The sequence below is a fragment of the Mastigoproctus giganteus genome, chromosome 3, assembly GCF_048544385.1.
Source record: "Mastigoproctus giganteus isolate SK-2022 chromosome 3, ASM4854438v1, whole genome shotgun sequence".
In the NCBI taxonomy this organism is placed as follows: domain Eukaryota; kingdom Metazoa; phylum Arthropoda; class Arachnida; order Uropygi; family Thelyphonidae; genus Mastigoproctus; species Mastigoproctus giganteus.
The window spans coordinates 18,844,783-18,857,714 of record NC_143577.1 but is presented as its reverse complement, the minus strand read 5'-3'; the positions used below and the strand labels follow the sequence as shown (position 1 = coordinate 18,857,714).

At 37.4% G+C, this 12,932-nt stretch overlaps 1 protein-coding gene across 1 annotated transcript in view; it reads left to right on the top strand.

Annotated features, from left to right (window-relative positions):
* Dhps (Deoxyhypusine synthase) overlaps positions 1–12,932 on the top strand; it is a 97,642-nt gene that overhangs the window by 50,700 nt on the left and 34,010 nt on the right. The window contains exon 7 of the mRNA XM_090369874.1: positions 8,539–8,644. Coding sequence (XP_090226000.1) covers positions 8,539–8,644 — 106 coding nt within the window. The remainder of the gene's footprint in view (positions 1–8,538; positions 8,645–12,932) is intronic.

Below are 12,932 nucleotides of genomic sequence, written 5' to 3'. Positions count from 1 at the left end.
CACACATTGCAACTAACATAATATGAGCAAGTGAGATAGGGTAACAAGTTTACAAAGCTTAAAAATTAGGAATGAAGAGAAGAGTCTGAAAATTTATTTATTTTTTTTTATATGATTGAAGATTTCATGGGAGGGAAATACATTTCACCATAATAATGTATAATCTCACAGAATTCCAGCCATCGGTATTATCACCAAGCAGTAAAATAAGTTTACTACCCATTTATAATCGATTGCACTAACAGAAAAGCCCAATAAACAGGAAACTGCAAATGTGGCGTTCAAAATTGATTTTTATAACTGAACATATGATAACGATGAAAGTTTAGTGCATTTTAATGATTTGAATTGGTTTTTTGAAATTTAATTCTACTAACCAGTGATCATGTTAACTAGCATCTAAGTATTTCACTTTACAATGGGCTTACAATTGTTTCCAACTGGACCACGTGACCCTTCCTCTCAGCCAACAGCAGCATTTATAAACGTGTTGGCCGCATGTTTTGTTTTTGCATCCTTTAGTTGAAGTGAATTTTTGTGTTGCGCTTTAATCAATATATTAGTTTTAATCAATATGTACAATTTCCATTATAAAAATCACCTTTAAGAGGTGATTTTTATAATGGAAATTAAGAGATAAACAACTTAGTTATACAGCGAAATTTTCAACTTCCGAGGTCTTGGAATGGATTACCAAAAAACAATGTGTTATTGGGTTCGCATTACAATATTTTCACTATACGATAGTGTCTTTGGAATGGATTAATATCGTAAAGTGGGGGTCCACTGTACAAGGTTTTTAATTTTAAAAAAATTAATAAATAAAAATTTACTTATAATAATTAATGTAATCGATTCACAAAAGATCAAGCATTATTTAGGATTTTAAAAAACTAAAAGTTTTTCCAGAAATAAAAAACAAAGCTAGGGACCTGTCATGTCCACGTGCTATTTTTTGTTGCTCTTCGGGGTATTCCTGCTGCCAGATTAACTAAATCCAACTTCAATATATTATGAGTACTGCAGTCTAGTGATTCCTGTATCAGAAAATTTTTAATGCTTGAAGAGTCACTACTAATAAGCAGGTCAAGAATATTGCTTTCTCTTGTTGCATCTCTAATGTGCTGCTGTTGAAAACTGTTATCTACTAAATCCAGAAAATTTCTGCTAGTGTGGAAGAGACCAGCCCACAAATTCCAGTCAATATCTGGAAAGTTAAAATCTCACATTCTAAGATATTCTGGTTTGCTTACCCAGTCTGTTTATCTATTGTTGTTTGTTATACTCATCACAATTCTGTGGCCTATAGCAGGGATGGCCAACAATTTTTAATGCAATCTACTTTTTTTCTTCAAAATGTACCACAATCTACCATCTCAAGAATTTCATTACACATAGTTAAAAAAGTTAATCAACACATATTGAAAAATGTTGTTTATAAATTTTAAAATTAAATACAATTCAGAATTCTTATTTTAAATTCATACGTATTTAAATTTTTAATTTATATGAAATTTGTGTCTTCATGTCATCTGCCAAGCTTTCAAAATTGGGGATATACTGTAATAAGACCAACTGTAAAGAATCTTCTGTATGCAAGTCCATAAGGCGCCTCCGTAGCCAGGTGGGAAGGAGCAGCAACAGTGCGTAGCACACGCTTCTTGATTAGACCGGGGTTTGAGCCCGTCACCACCAAATACGGAGGATGCGGAAAAGTCAGGAATGACCACCGCATATTCACGGAGCAATATGGCTTTAGTTGCTAATGCTCCTAAAAACCAAAAATAACAGCAAGTCCATAAGAGTAGAGCAATTCTTCATCTTTGTTTGTTTCAAATATGAAAAGGCCGATTCACATAGATATGTGGAACCAAAACACTAATTTTAAAGTTCACTGCATTTTTTTACATTTGGATACTTTTCTCAGCAAACATATTTCCAAAAGTCTTTTTCTGATGATCTGGCTTTTAGCAAGATATCATTTTGCAATGTAAATAATTTCATTTTCAAGTAATATTTTCTCCATCTGAAAAATCTCAGCAATTTTTTCTGCAATTTGTTTTGTATCTAAGTCAACATTAAATGGATAAGAAAAATATCGAACAATGTCTTCAATTGTTTTAAAATCACTGAATCTGGTTTCAAAATCATCCACAACTTTCTCAATTTCAAAAACATATTTCTCACTATTAAATTTGAAAACAGAATATTTTTGCAAACGATCTTGCATATTTGCAAAATGATTGAATTTTTTTTCTTTGAGATCCTTAGCCGTTGCCAAAAATTTATATTTATATGCAGAAATACTACTAATCATGTCACCCACATTTTTATTTTTTCATTGTAATTCCAAATTCAGATCACTTAATTTACTGGTAAAATCTGCCAAAAAAAGCCAGATCACACAACCACTTCGTGTCTTTTAGCTGCTGATAATCATCTCCCCTTTGATCAACAATTTTTTTAATTTCATTCAACAAATTTCAAAATCTCTGCAGAAACGTACTCCGACTCAGCCACCTCATATCTGTGTGTAATATCAGATCTGGTTAATTTTCATCGAGTTGCATTTTGAAAAGTCTCCTTTGAAGAGATTGTCCTCTGATGGAATTCACAATTTTGAAAGCTATGTCCATAACACTTTTAGTATTTAATCTTTTGCTGGCTAACACTTGTTGGTGGGTGATACAGTGGTAACTCAAAAAACCTGGGAATTTATTATCCTTTTGGCACAATGCGATGAATCCGTTAAGAAGCCCCGTCATTGCTTTAGCACCGTCTGTTGTTATTGATATGAGCTTAAATAGTAGTAATTTAATATTTTCAATAAAATTTTTTTGAATGCGTTAAATATATCAAGACCTAGTTCTTTCTTTTAATGAAACCATACCAAGCAGTTCTTCTCCAGTGGCAGAATCATCAAAAACTATACAAATAAAAATGAACAATTGAGCTATATCACTGACGTCTGTGGATTCATCCAGTTGTAAAGAAAAGAACACACAATTAGCAATATGAGCACACAATTGTTTGCGCACATTTTTATTCATTTTTTCCCCAGCCAGGTGGGTAAAGTGCCTGCCTGGCAACCCAAAGGTCGTGGGTTCGAATCCCGCCTCGGGCTTGGATCAAAGTACTGCAAAAACCTTGGGAGGTGCATTATGGCCACAGAAGCCGATGCGCCAACAACTACCAAAAAAATTCATTTTTTCGATGTGTCGCATCACGGTAATTCGAGATAATTGCAGATCTTGAAGAGCACTTTTAATTTCATTTTTGTTCTTAAAATTTTCAAAAAGAGAATCTGTTATTTCAAAAAATGCATCTTTGATGAATTGACCATCAGAAAATGGTTTGCATTTTTTTGCAAGAAGATGATTCATTTTAAATGATGCTACATTTACTGCTTTAGATTGTAAATTAGGTGTCATGATGAAATTTTGTTGTTCAAATAATCTGGATTTAAGTTCTTTTAATTTATTTTTTCTAAGGTCACTATTAGGCAGAAAATCCAATTGGTATTTACCATGGAGTGCATTGAAGTGCCTTTCTAAATTTCCTTTTTTGGGTATAGCCACAGAAGCATTGCAAATCAAACAACCGCATTTTTCTTTTATCATTACAAAAATGTATTCTAGATCCCACTCTTGATGAAAATGATATTATTCGTTTTTGTAGTATTCATTTTAAATCAAAGGATATTAAATTAACATATAAGTACTGTCCAGTTATTAATATTAAGTAAGCTAAATAAGAATTTGACACATACACTATGCTCTCCACAACATAACTGTGTGAATTTTCACTAGACAAGCCCAGTGGCTACATGGCGACAGGAGTCTTGTGGTTCAACAGATTTGTAATAAATATTTATTATGCAGGTGGGCGCATAATAATAATATTTAGATTTTGACTAATCTATTTTTTATATATATTTAAAATTCATCGTGTTTGACCGAAATTAAAACCGCCATCGACTTGTTGGCCATCCCTGGCCTATACTCCTACTGTCATATTTGTTTTCCTAGTGCTTATGTCATATCAAACTGACTCAACATTGCACTGACCACTCTCATCAACTTGGCGCACTGCTTTTCAACCAAAATCATTTAACTTTTCACGCTCCCCATCATGTCTGTCCTTTCTGTACACAGTCTCATATTGAGACAGTACAAAGGGTACTAGGAAAGTTTTGCAATATGACGCAACAATGAATCACAGGAAGCTGCTTGTTGCTGCATGTTGAGACATGTTCATACGTGCATAGTAGCCGCCGCGCCAAGTCGATGGGCTCAGTTATTCATTAGTAGTGAGAGTGTAAAGTGCTTGCGATGGCATCGTGGTCAAAATGAGATAAGGACAGTTTTGCGGTATAATTTCGTGCGTGGTTTAACCATAGACCAGTGCTTAGAAGAAATGACTCTTGCACTAGATGATGATTGTCCACATCGTACAACGATATTCAGGTGGTATAGAGAATTCCAAAGGGGAAATTTCACTCTGGAGGATTCTGAGAGGCCGGGAAGGCCACGAACATCAGTTATGGAGGAAAATGTTACTGCTGTGAGGAAAATGCTTGACGAAAACAGGCGAGTGACCTAACAACAGATAGAGGATACTTTGGGCCTAAATGCACCAGCAATTCGTTCAATTCTGCAAGATCATTTGCACGTGAAGAAACTTTGTTCTCTCTGCGTGCCGCATCAACTGACTGAAGAGCAGATGACACGACGTGTGACTTGGTGCCGGGAGATGTTAAAAAAGTTTGATAAGGGACAATCTCGGTATGTGAACAACATCGTGACAGGTGACGAGACTTGGCTGTACTATTACGATCTGCCGACCAAGGCTCAAAACAAAGTTTGGGCCTTTGATGATGACGACACACCCGTAATTGTCAGAAAATCCCGATCTGTAAAGAAGAAAATGATAGCTGTATTTTTCAAATCGAGTGGAATTGTGGAACGTGTCGTTTTGGACACGCAGAAGACAGTCACAGCTAAGTGGTATACTGAACAATGCCTGCCTAAAGTCATTGGATCTATGAAGAACCTGCGGCCAAAGTCAAGACTGGACACCTGGTACCTCCATCACGATAATGCTCCAGCTCACGGCGCCAAAGCCTGCACCGAATATTTGACCACGACGGGACTGAAACTTCTCGAGCACCCTCCCTACAGTCCAGACCTTGCTCCCTGCGACTTTGCACTGTTCCCGCATGTGAAAATGAAGCTAAAAGGGAGGCGGTTTTCCAGTGATGAGGACCTTCTACGGGCTTGGGACAACGAGTGTGCTTTACTCCCTAGTGAAACTTGGCAGAACTGGTTTAAAGATTGGTTTCGGAGGATGAAGAGGTGTATTGAATGTAGAGGAAATTACTTTGAAAAAATTAAATAAACAAAGCTGTATTGCAAAACTTTCCTAGTACCCTTTGTACGTGCTCCATTGGGACTGGCTCACCTGTCCATGGTGTGGACAAGTACCCAGAAGCATCTGTCCAGGTGATTGATGCTTCTGGGAGCTAAGTGGCCAGAACGTAACAACAGAACACACATAATACACTACAAAAACCTATACTACTCACATTTCTGGCCCTCTTACAGTAGTACTGTCCTTCACAGAGATGCAAGGTGGAGATGAGCTCACATTCTAGGAGTCGCCCCTTACAAAAACATGTCCACATGTACTCCCCATATTCAAATTCTGCATCCCGTATGTCTGAGTGACACCATGTATCTGTTATTCTTAGTGTCTGTAGGAATATCAGAGACATGGATAGTCATTTAATGACTTAATGGTACTTCATAATCATCAAATTTGATTACTCTACTCCTAGCATTAGTGTACAAGCACGTATACATTCATCTGTTTCTGCTCTTAGTAACCCTAACACAGGCCATATATATGTCTGTTGCATGTCCCAGTAAAAACAGTCCAAGAATCATTCATCCCTGCCTGCATATCCCCATCTAACAGTTTTCTGACCCACCTAACACTGTCTCAATATTAACAACAAATATTCTTGCACCCCTTTTATTTAAGTGTATCCCATCCCTGTGAAAAAGAGTCTCTTGTAATGCGACCATGCTGAGAAAAACCTATCTCATGAACCTTGCAGTCTTTCCAGAGCTTAACTGATTGATAAGGCTCTCATGTAGTCCCTCCTGTCATCTGGGCAGAATTGCAGACACTTTCAAATTTAATCCTAACTCGCAACTTTTTTTGTCATCATTGCCCTATACCTCTTAAGTAAATCCTCAGCCCTTCTCTTCTTAATATCATTATTAGCAACATGTACTACAGTATCAACTTTTGTGCCCCTAAAAGATAATAACTGCTCTACATCATTAACTTTTGTTCCTATCAGACATATAACGGCAGAATAGAACACGGTGATAATTAAATAATCAAGCAAGTCAAAATAAAGATTGATGAAACTGGCATTAAATCTTAGGAAAAAGTACTGCATTAACCAACATAGTGGATTATAGTGCCAAAATTATTGCTGTCATCCAAGATAAATGCACAAGGTGCTGTCATCTCATAAACCTCTATATAACTTGTTATCCTTGGATGTAATGCCTTGTTTGAGACCTGCTTAAAGTACTGAGGGTATCAGTAAACTATAGGAAAGTATTGACTGAAAATATAAAAACCATTTTGCTACTCCCCAGTTGTTGTGGTGTTTATTGGCACCTCATTGAGTGAGGAGCTAGGCACAGACAACAAAACTGTGCCCAGTTATATAAAAACGAGGTAATTGGTTCATTCATAGGTCTTCCATTTGTGCCTGTTTCCTTACTGACAAAGTGCCAGTGAGGCACCAAAACAGCTGTGTGGGGAGTGATAAAATGGTTTTATCACTTAGCCTGGTTGGTATATTTTTCCTGTTCTAAGTGTCTTTAGTGGGTCTTGAACTTGAGACATTACATCCAGGGTAAGAGCCTAACTTTGGTAGTGCACACTACTTCAGGCACTTTGATTTGTGCACATGACCAAGTATCAAAATACCAAGTAAACTCATGTGGGTGGCTCATTTATTGTAATTTTTTTTATTAAAACTCTACAAATTAGTGTCCTTTTGGGCCATCTTGATGTTATGTAAAAATTTATCTTCTAAGACAATTTTGCTGAAAACAATTTTCACTAGTTGCCAACCTTGCTAGCAATTCATTTCAACCATTATGCCCCTAAGGGGAATTATTCCCTGTAGGGTAATGTTGGATGACACATGAGTAATCATTTTTCTCATCCCATGAAATTACCACAGCAGTCCAACATTGTGACAGTTATGCTTTTCTGTTGCAGGGATATTATTTTTTGCAAAAATTCCCACAAGGAATTACAAATGTTATTATGCTTTCCTGTGGTATGTTTTTGCAACCAGTAATCAAATCCAAAAAAGTCACTTTGCTTTCACTACTAGAGGTAGTCTTTTTTATGACTGAACATTTTCATACATCCCAAAAAAATGAAGGTATACTTTCTACCTTGGTGAATGGGAATTGTTTGGAACAATCACCTTATTTATTGAAAGGGGGCTCTTATGGCCTATTCTCAAAAAAATTCAGAGCAGTAGATGTAAATGTGTTTTTTTTTTTAATGCTTGAATAGTGCAGGAAAGGGCACTGTTTCAATAAAATAGCACATGATAATGGCATCGTGGTAACAGATTCCTTTCAGTTCATTTGTAGCACTAGTGTGACTATTATTTAGGTAACCTTGTTGATTTGCTTTCAGTTATAATAAAAATTTAAAAGTCTTTGTTTAATTTTTTTTTATTTTTAAACGAGCAGTGCTTGTGTCCCCAATTGTAACAAAAAGCTTGCATTGTTCCTCATCTGGTATTTTTTTTTTTTTTTTTTTTTTTCGCAATTACTTTGAAAATTCACTACAGCATTTGCTCTAGTAAGAAGGAAGGTAGAAAAAAAGTTTCAGTCATTTACCTTGAACCAAAATTTTTGTAGATATTCTTTTTGTGCCTCACCCCTCGGTTGTAGCACAAGCACTCTCAGGTGGTTAAATGAACATCTTTAAAAATATAATTAATTTATTTCTTACCAAGAACATATTACCAAAAAGAGATATTTACCAGTTCCTATGTAAACATCTCTTTTGGTAATTCACATCACTTTTAAAACTGCATACCTGAATCATACAATTTTAAAAGAGATCTTTATCCAGTGTGAAGGTACTCATGTTGGAGGAAAGTCTTGAAGATAATTAAGGCCATCCTTAAATTGTTGATGTTAATGTTCTGTATAATTAGGTAATTATTTATAATTGAAAATTTTATAGGCTTTACATTCATTAGGGGAAATACATTTATTATGTACTATGGAAATGACAAGTTGGAATAACTTATTAGACATAGTTGTAGATATTAAACATACTGAAAAACCCCAGAGAGTGTGTAATTTTTAAAGGGAACTACAGAAAAAAATATGCCTTATTCATTGCTTCTCTTTAACGTATGAAATTTAATATAAATGTTTAAATTTCATTAGCTAAAATGATGCTGTATACTTTTTTTTTTAGAATCAGATACCCATATTTAGTCCTGCTCTTACAGATGGGTCACTTGGAGATATGATATATTTTCACTCATACAAGAATCCAGGTCTAATTGTCGATATTGCACAAGGTATGATTAAGATTTGCATTTACATATCTGTTTATAAAATAAATGTCTTTGAATCTAGTTTTATCATATTGAAAGTGAAGAGAATTTTATCATTGTCATTGTTATACTTAGTAGGTATATGGGCCACTACAAGTGTACAAATCATCCCTGAACTATCAGCCTTACATTCACTATTTTGTCTCCTAAGATAATAATAATACAGCACATCCAGTAGAGACAACTAGATTTTTAATAACTAAGTAAGTTAAGACTAATTTGTAGCTTTCAGGGTAAACAAACCCCTTCTTCAGCAAGTGAATAAACACATACAGAATACTAACAAAATGCAGACATTAGAGATAAAATAAATACTGGCACCTCCGTAGCCAAGTGGGCAGGAGCAGTAGTGCATAGCACACGCTTCTTGATTAGATCAGGGTTCGAGCCTGTACCCACCAAAAACAGAGGATGCACCAGGTCAGGGAATAATCACCGCATATTCCCAGCCTGGATAAAGGGTGAGGGTTGGTGTCAGGAAGGGCATCCAGCCGTAAAAATTGCATGCCAAAACAATAAAAAAACACTGACCCCATATAATAATGGAAAAAGGCGAGGACAAAAAAAAGAGATAAAATAAATACTAAATGAGTTGTGCATGCTCAAATGCACACATGGTCGCGAGATTGTGCAAACGCATTCACCAGATCAGTGTTCATTGTTGGTGCACAGACATGTATGGGATTGCTGCCAGCGTTAGTCACGTTTCAAAACTGTTGATTCAAAGATGGTGTGAAGCGATTGAAGGCTTTTGGACAGCTCGATATATTTAATTATTCTAGCCAAAGGTGGTGACTGTAGTGCCAGGATTGGTTTATCACCTCACAATCGCATCTCGGGTTAAAGTCACAAAGGGTTGACCAGAAATGTTCCGTGATTGCGGAGTGATCAGTGTCACCTAGGCGAATCGATCCTCATGATGCTCTACGAGGCAGTCCTGAAGGCGTCTCCCCTATATAGCAACTGCCGCAATCATGGCAAGTTATACGGTATATAATTCCATTACATAAGAGGGGGGCGATGGGAGTTTTTACGTTCGAGACCAGAGAATGTAAGCTCCTGCCAGGGAGTTGTACGCATTTCATGCAGTACTTGTGTAGGATCTTAGAAATAGTGTCCAACATGCTCGGATAGTAAGGAATGTAGGCAGTAGGCTTACTGTCACGTGGGGATGATGGCCTCAGATGAGTCGTAAGTTCTTGTGCTTGTAGGAAGCATCTGTTTAATACATGGGTTGGGTACCCACAATTGACTAGGTCAGCTTTTACTCTGGAAATCTTGGTGCACCTAGCTTCCTCTGAGCAGGAATGGCTCCAGGCTTGAGAGAATAGAGTGCATGCAGTGCTGTTTAGATGGCAAGGGGCATGGGCTGATCTATAATTAGTAAACTGTCTGCACAACATTGGCTTACGGTACACAGGTTTCCAGGCGGCGTGGGCCCACTCGCTTCACTAGAACATCCAGGAATGGAAGGGACCCATTCACTTCTAACTCCAAAGTGAACTGGATGAACAGTGATAAGGAGTTGAGGTACTCTAACAGTGTTGACTCTGAACTATGTAGGATGATGGTGAAGATATCATCAACATATCTGCACCGTATTGTAATCAGTACAGGTTGGCTCGGGAATATCCATTCCTCTAATTCCTCCATAGCGATGTTGCCAACGACAGAGCTTACAGAGGTGCCCATAACTGTGCCATGTATTTGTTTGTACAGAATCGCCAAAGGCGATGACACCACCCAATAAGTATAGGTTGAGGGCAGGACAGATGTCCTCTGTAGATAGGTCAATTATGGGTACCCAACCCATATATTAGACAGATGCTTGCTACAAGCACAAGGGGCAACAGCCTTGCAACTCATCCAAGGCTGTCGTCCCCACGTGACAGTATGCCTACTGCCTACATTCCTTACTATCTGGGCATATCGGAACAGATTTATAAGATCCTACTTGAGTACCGCATGAAATGCATACAACTCCCTGGTAGGAGCTTACATTCTCTGGTCTCGAATGTAAAAACTCCCACTGCCCCTCTCTTACGTAGTGGAATGGTATACCGCGTAACTTGTCATGAATGATTGCGGCAGTTGCTATATAGGGGAGAGCTCAAGGCGTCTTCAGGATTGCCTCGCAGAGCATGACAGATCGTGCTCTGCAATCTGTCATGCTCTGCGAGGCAATCCTGAAGAGCATGACAGATCGATTCACCTAGGTACCACTGATCACTCCGCAATCACAGAACATTTGTGGTCAACTCATCATGATCTTAACGCAATTAACCGCGATAACCCCAGATGCGATTGTGAGGTGATCGACCAATCCCGGCACTACCGTCACCACCTTTGGCTAGAATCGTTAAATATATCGAGCTGTCCGAAAGCCTTAAATCACTGCAAGGGTACAAGGGGAAACACCCCAGCTTTGAATCAACAGTTTTGAAACTCGACAAACACTGGCAGCAATCCCATACACGTCTGTGCACCAACAATGAACACCGATCTAGTGAATGTATGCACAATCTTGCTACCATGTGCTCATCTAAGCACACACAACTCATTTAGTATTTATTTTATCTCTAACGTCTGTATTTTGTTAGTATTCTGTATGCATTTATTCACTGCTTAAGGAGGGGTTCATTTATCCTGCAAGCTACAAATTAGTCCTAACTTACTTAGTTATTAAAAATCTAGTTATTGTCTCTACTTGATCTGCTGTATTATTATTATATTGTAGTTTTAAATGTTTTTCACCAACCTTATGTAGAAATAAAACACAAAGAAAACAAAAACTGGAATCTTGATAACTGTATTTATAATAAGTTATATTTGTCTGTATTTACAATAAATTATATTTAACTTTACAACTAACCTTCTTATTGCGGACTTACCATAGTCCGCAATAAGAAGTGCGGACTATGGTAAGTCCGCCGTGGCCGAGCATTTTTGGGAGAAGCAGCACCACATCTCCCCGGACGAGGCTATCATCACCGATCGGGCGAATAAGTTCTGGGACCGGAAGTGGCTTGAGAGTTTGCGGATCTGTTTCACAGTGAACATTAATAGAGATAGAGGAATGCGGATCCATCCCCTCTTTGAGGCTACTATCCTCAGAAGGGATGAACGGTTCCACATGACCCACTCTCGAGCCACTTCCGATTCCATAACACAAGAGAACGGAACACGTGGGAATGAAACACGTGATGAGTACCGTGAACCTGCTGGTATTTAAAGACGCACCGCAGAACAAAGAAAATACCGCTGAAGAAGAAGGCAGGAGCCTTCGAAAGCTTTGGTTTTATCGATTTTAATTTAGTATATTTTAATGTATTTTATTGTTCTTAACCCAGTATATTTTAATGTATATTTTATATGTATATATTTTAGTTGTAAAGTTAAATATAATTTATTGTAAATACAGACAAATATAACTTATTATAAATACAGTTATCAAGATTCCAGTTTTTGTTTTCTTTGTGTTTTATTTCTACATAAGGTTGGTGAAAAACATTTAAAACTACAATATGAACATACCCAACCTCAGAGGCCTGTTTGAAGAATGTATTATTATTATCTTAAACCATGGAATCCAGTACTACGGGCCCATTTTCCTTTATTTTGTCTCCTGTTAACTGTTACATCTTCAGCTCTGACAAGATTTCTTTCCCTCTTTCTTCTAATGCTTGCTTGCTTCACACCAGTGCACCTCCTTTTTCTTGGTTGGCCTATTACCATTTTTGCTTTGACTATCTATTTTGCCAATCTCCCTTTTTTTATTCATTCTATATCCCAATACCATCTTAGGTGTGTGTCAGTTACTTTTGGATATTTGTTACTCCAAGATATCCATTCAAAAGTTAAATATCATGTCAAAGGAAAAGAATACTGGAATCACAGGCAAATCCTTAGATAGGATTTTGCATGTGATTCCAGTGAGTGAAATGGTCACAGAACACGTATATATATATATTATTTAGGTAGCTCCTGAAGTCTCTCTCAGTTTCTTTTTGGATCGTTGTAACATAGCATGCTCAAGAGTACTTAGTCAATCATTTGTTTTATAGGTGTCATGAGTTTTGTGTTGGAGCATTGTTATGCTGGGCAACTGGCCACTTTGCAACCAACTAGCAGCATCATCAGGAGAATTTGTGGTTGATTCATGTTGCTACCACAAGGAGGTGGGCCATCTAAAGCACAAGAGGATAACCAGGTGAGTTCCACTGACAACTGTGGGGTTGTGGGAGGCCAGCCC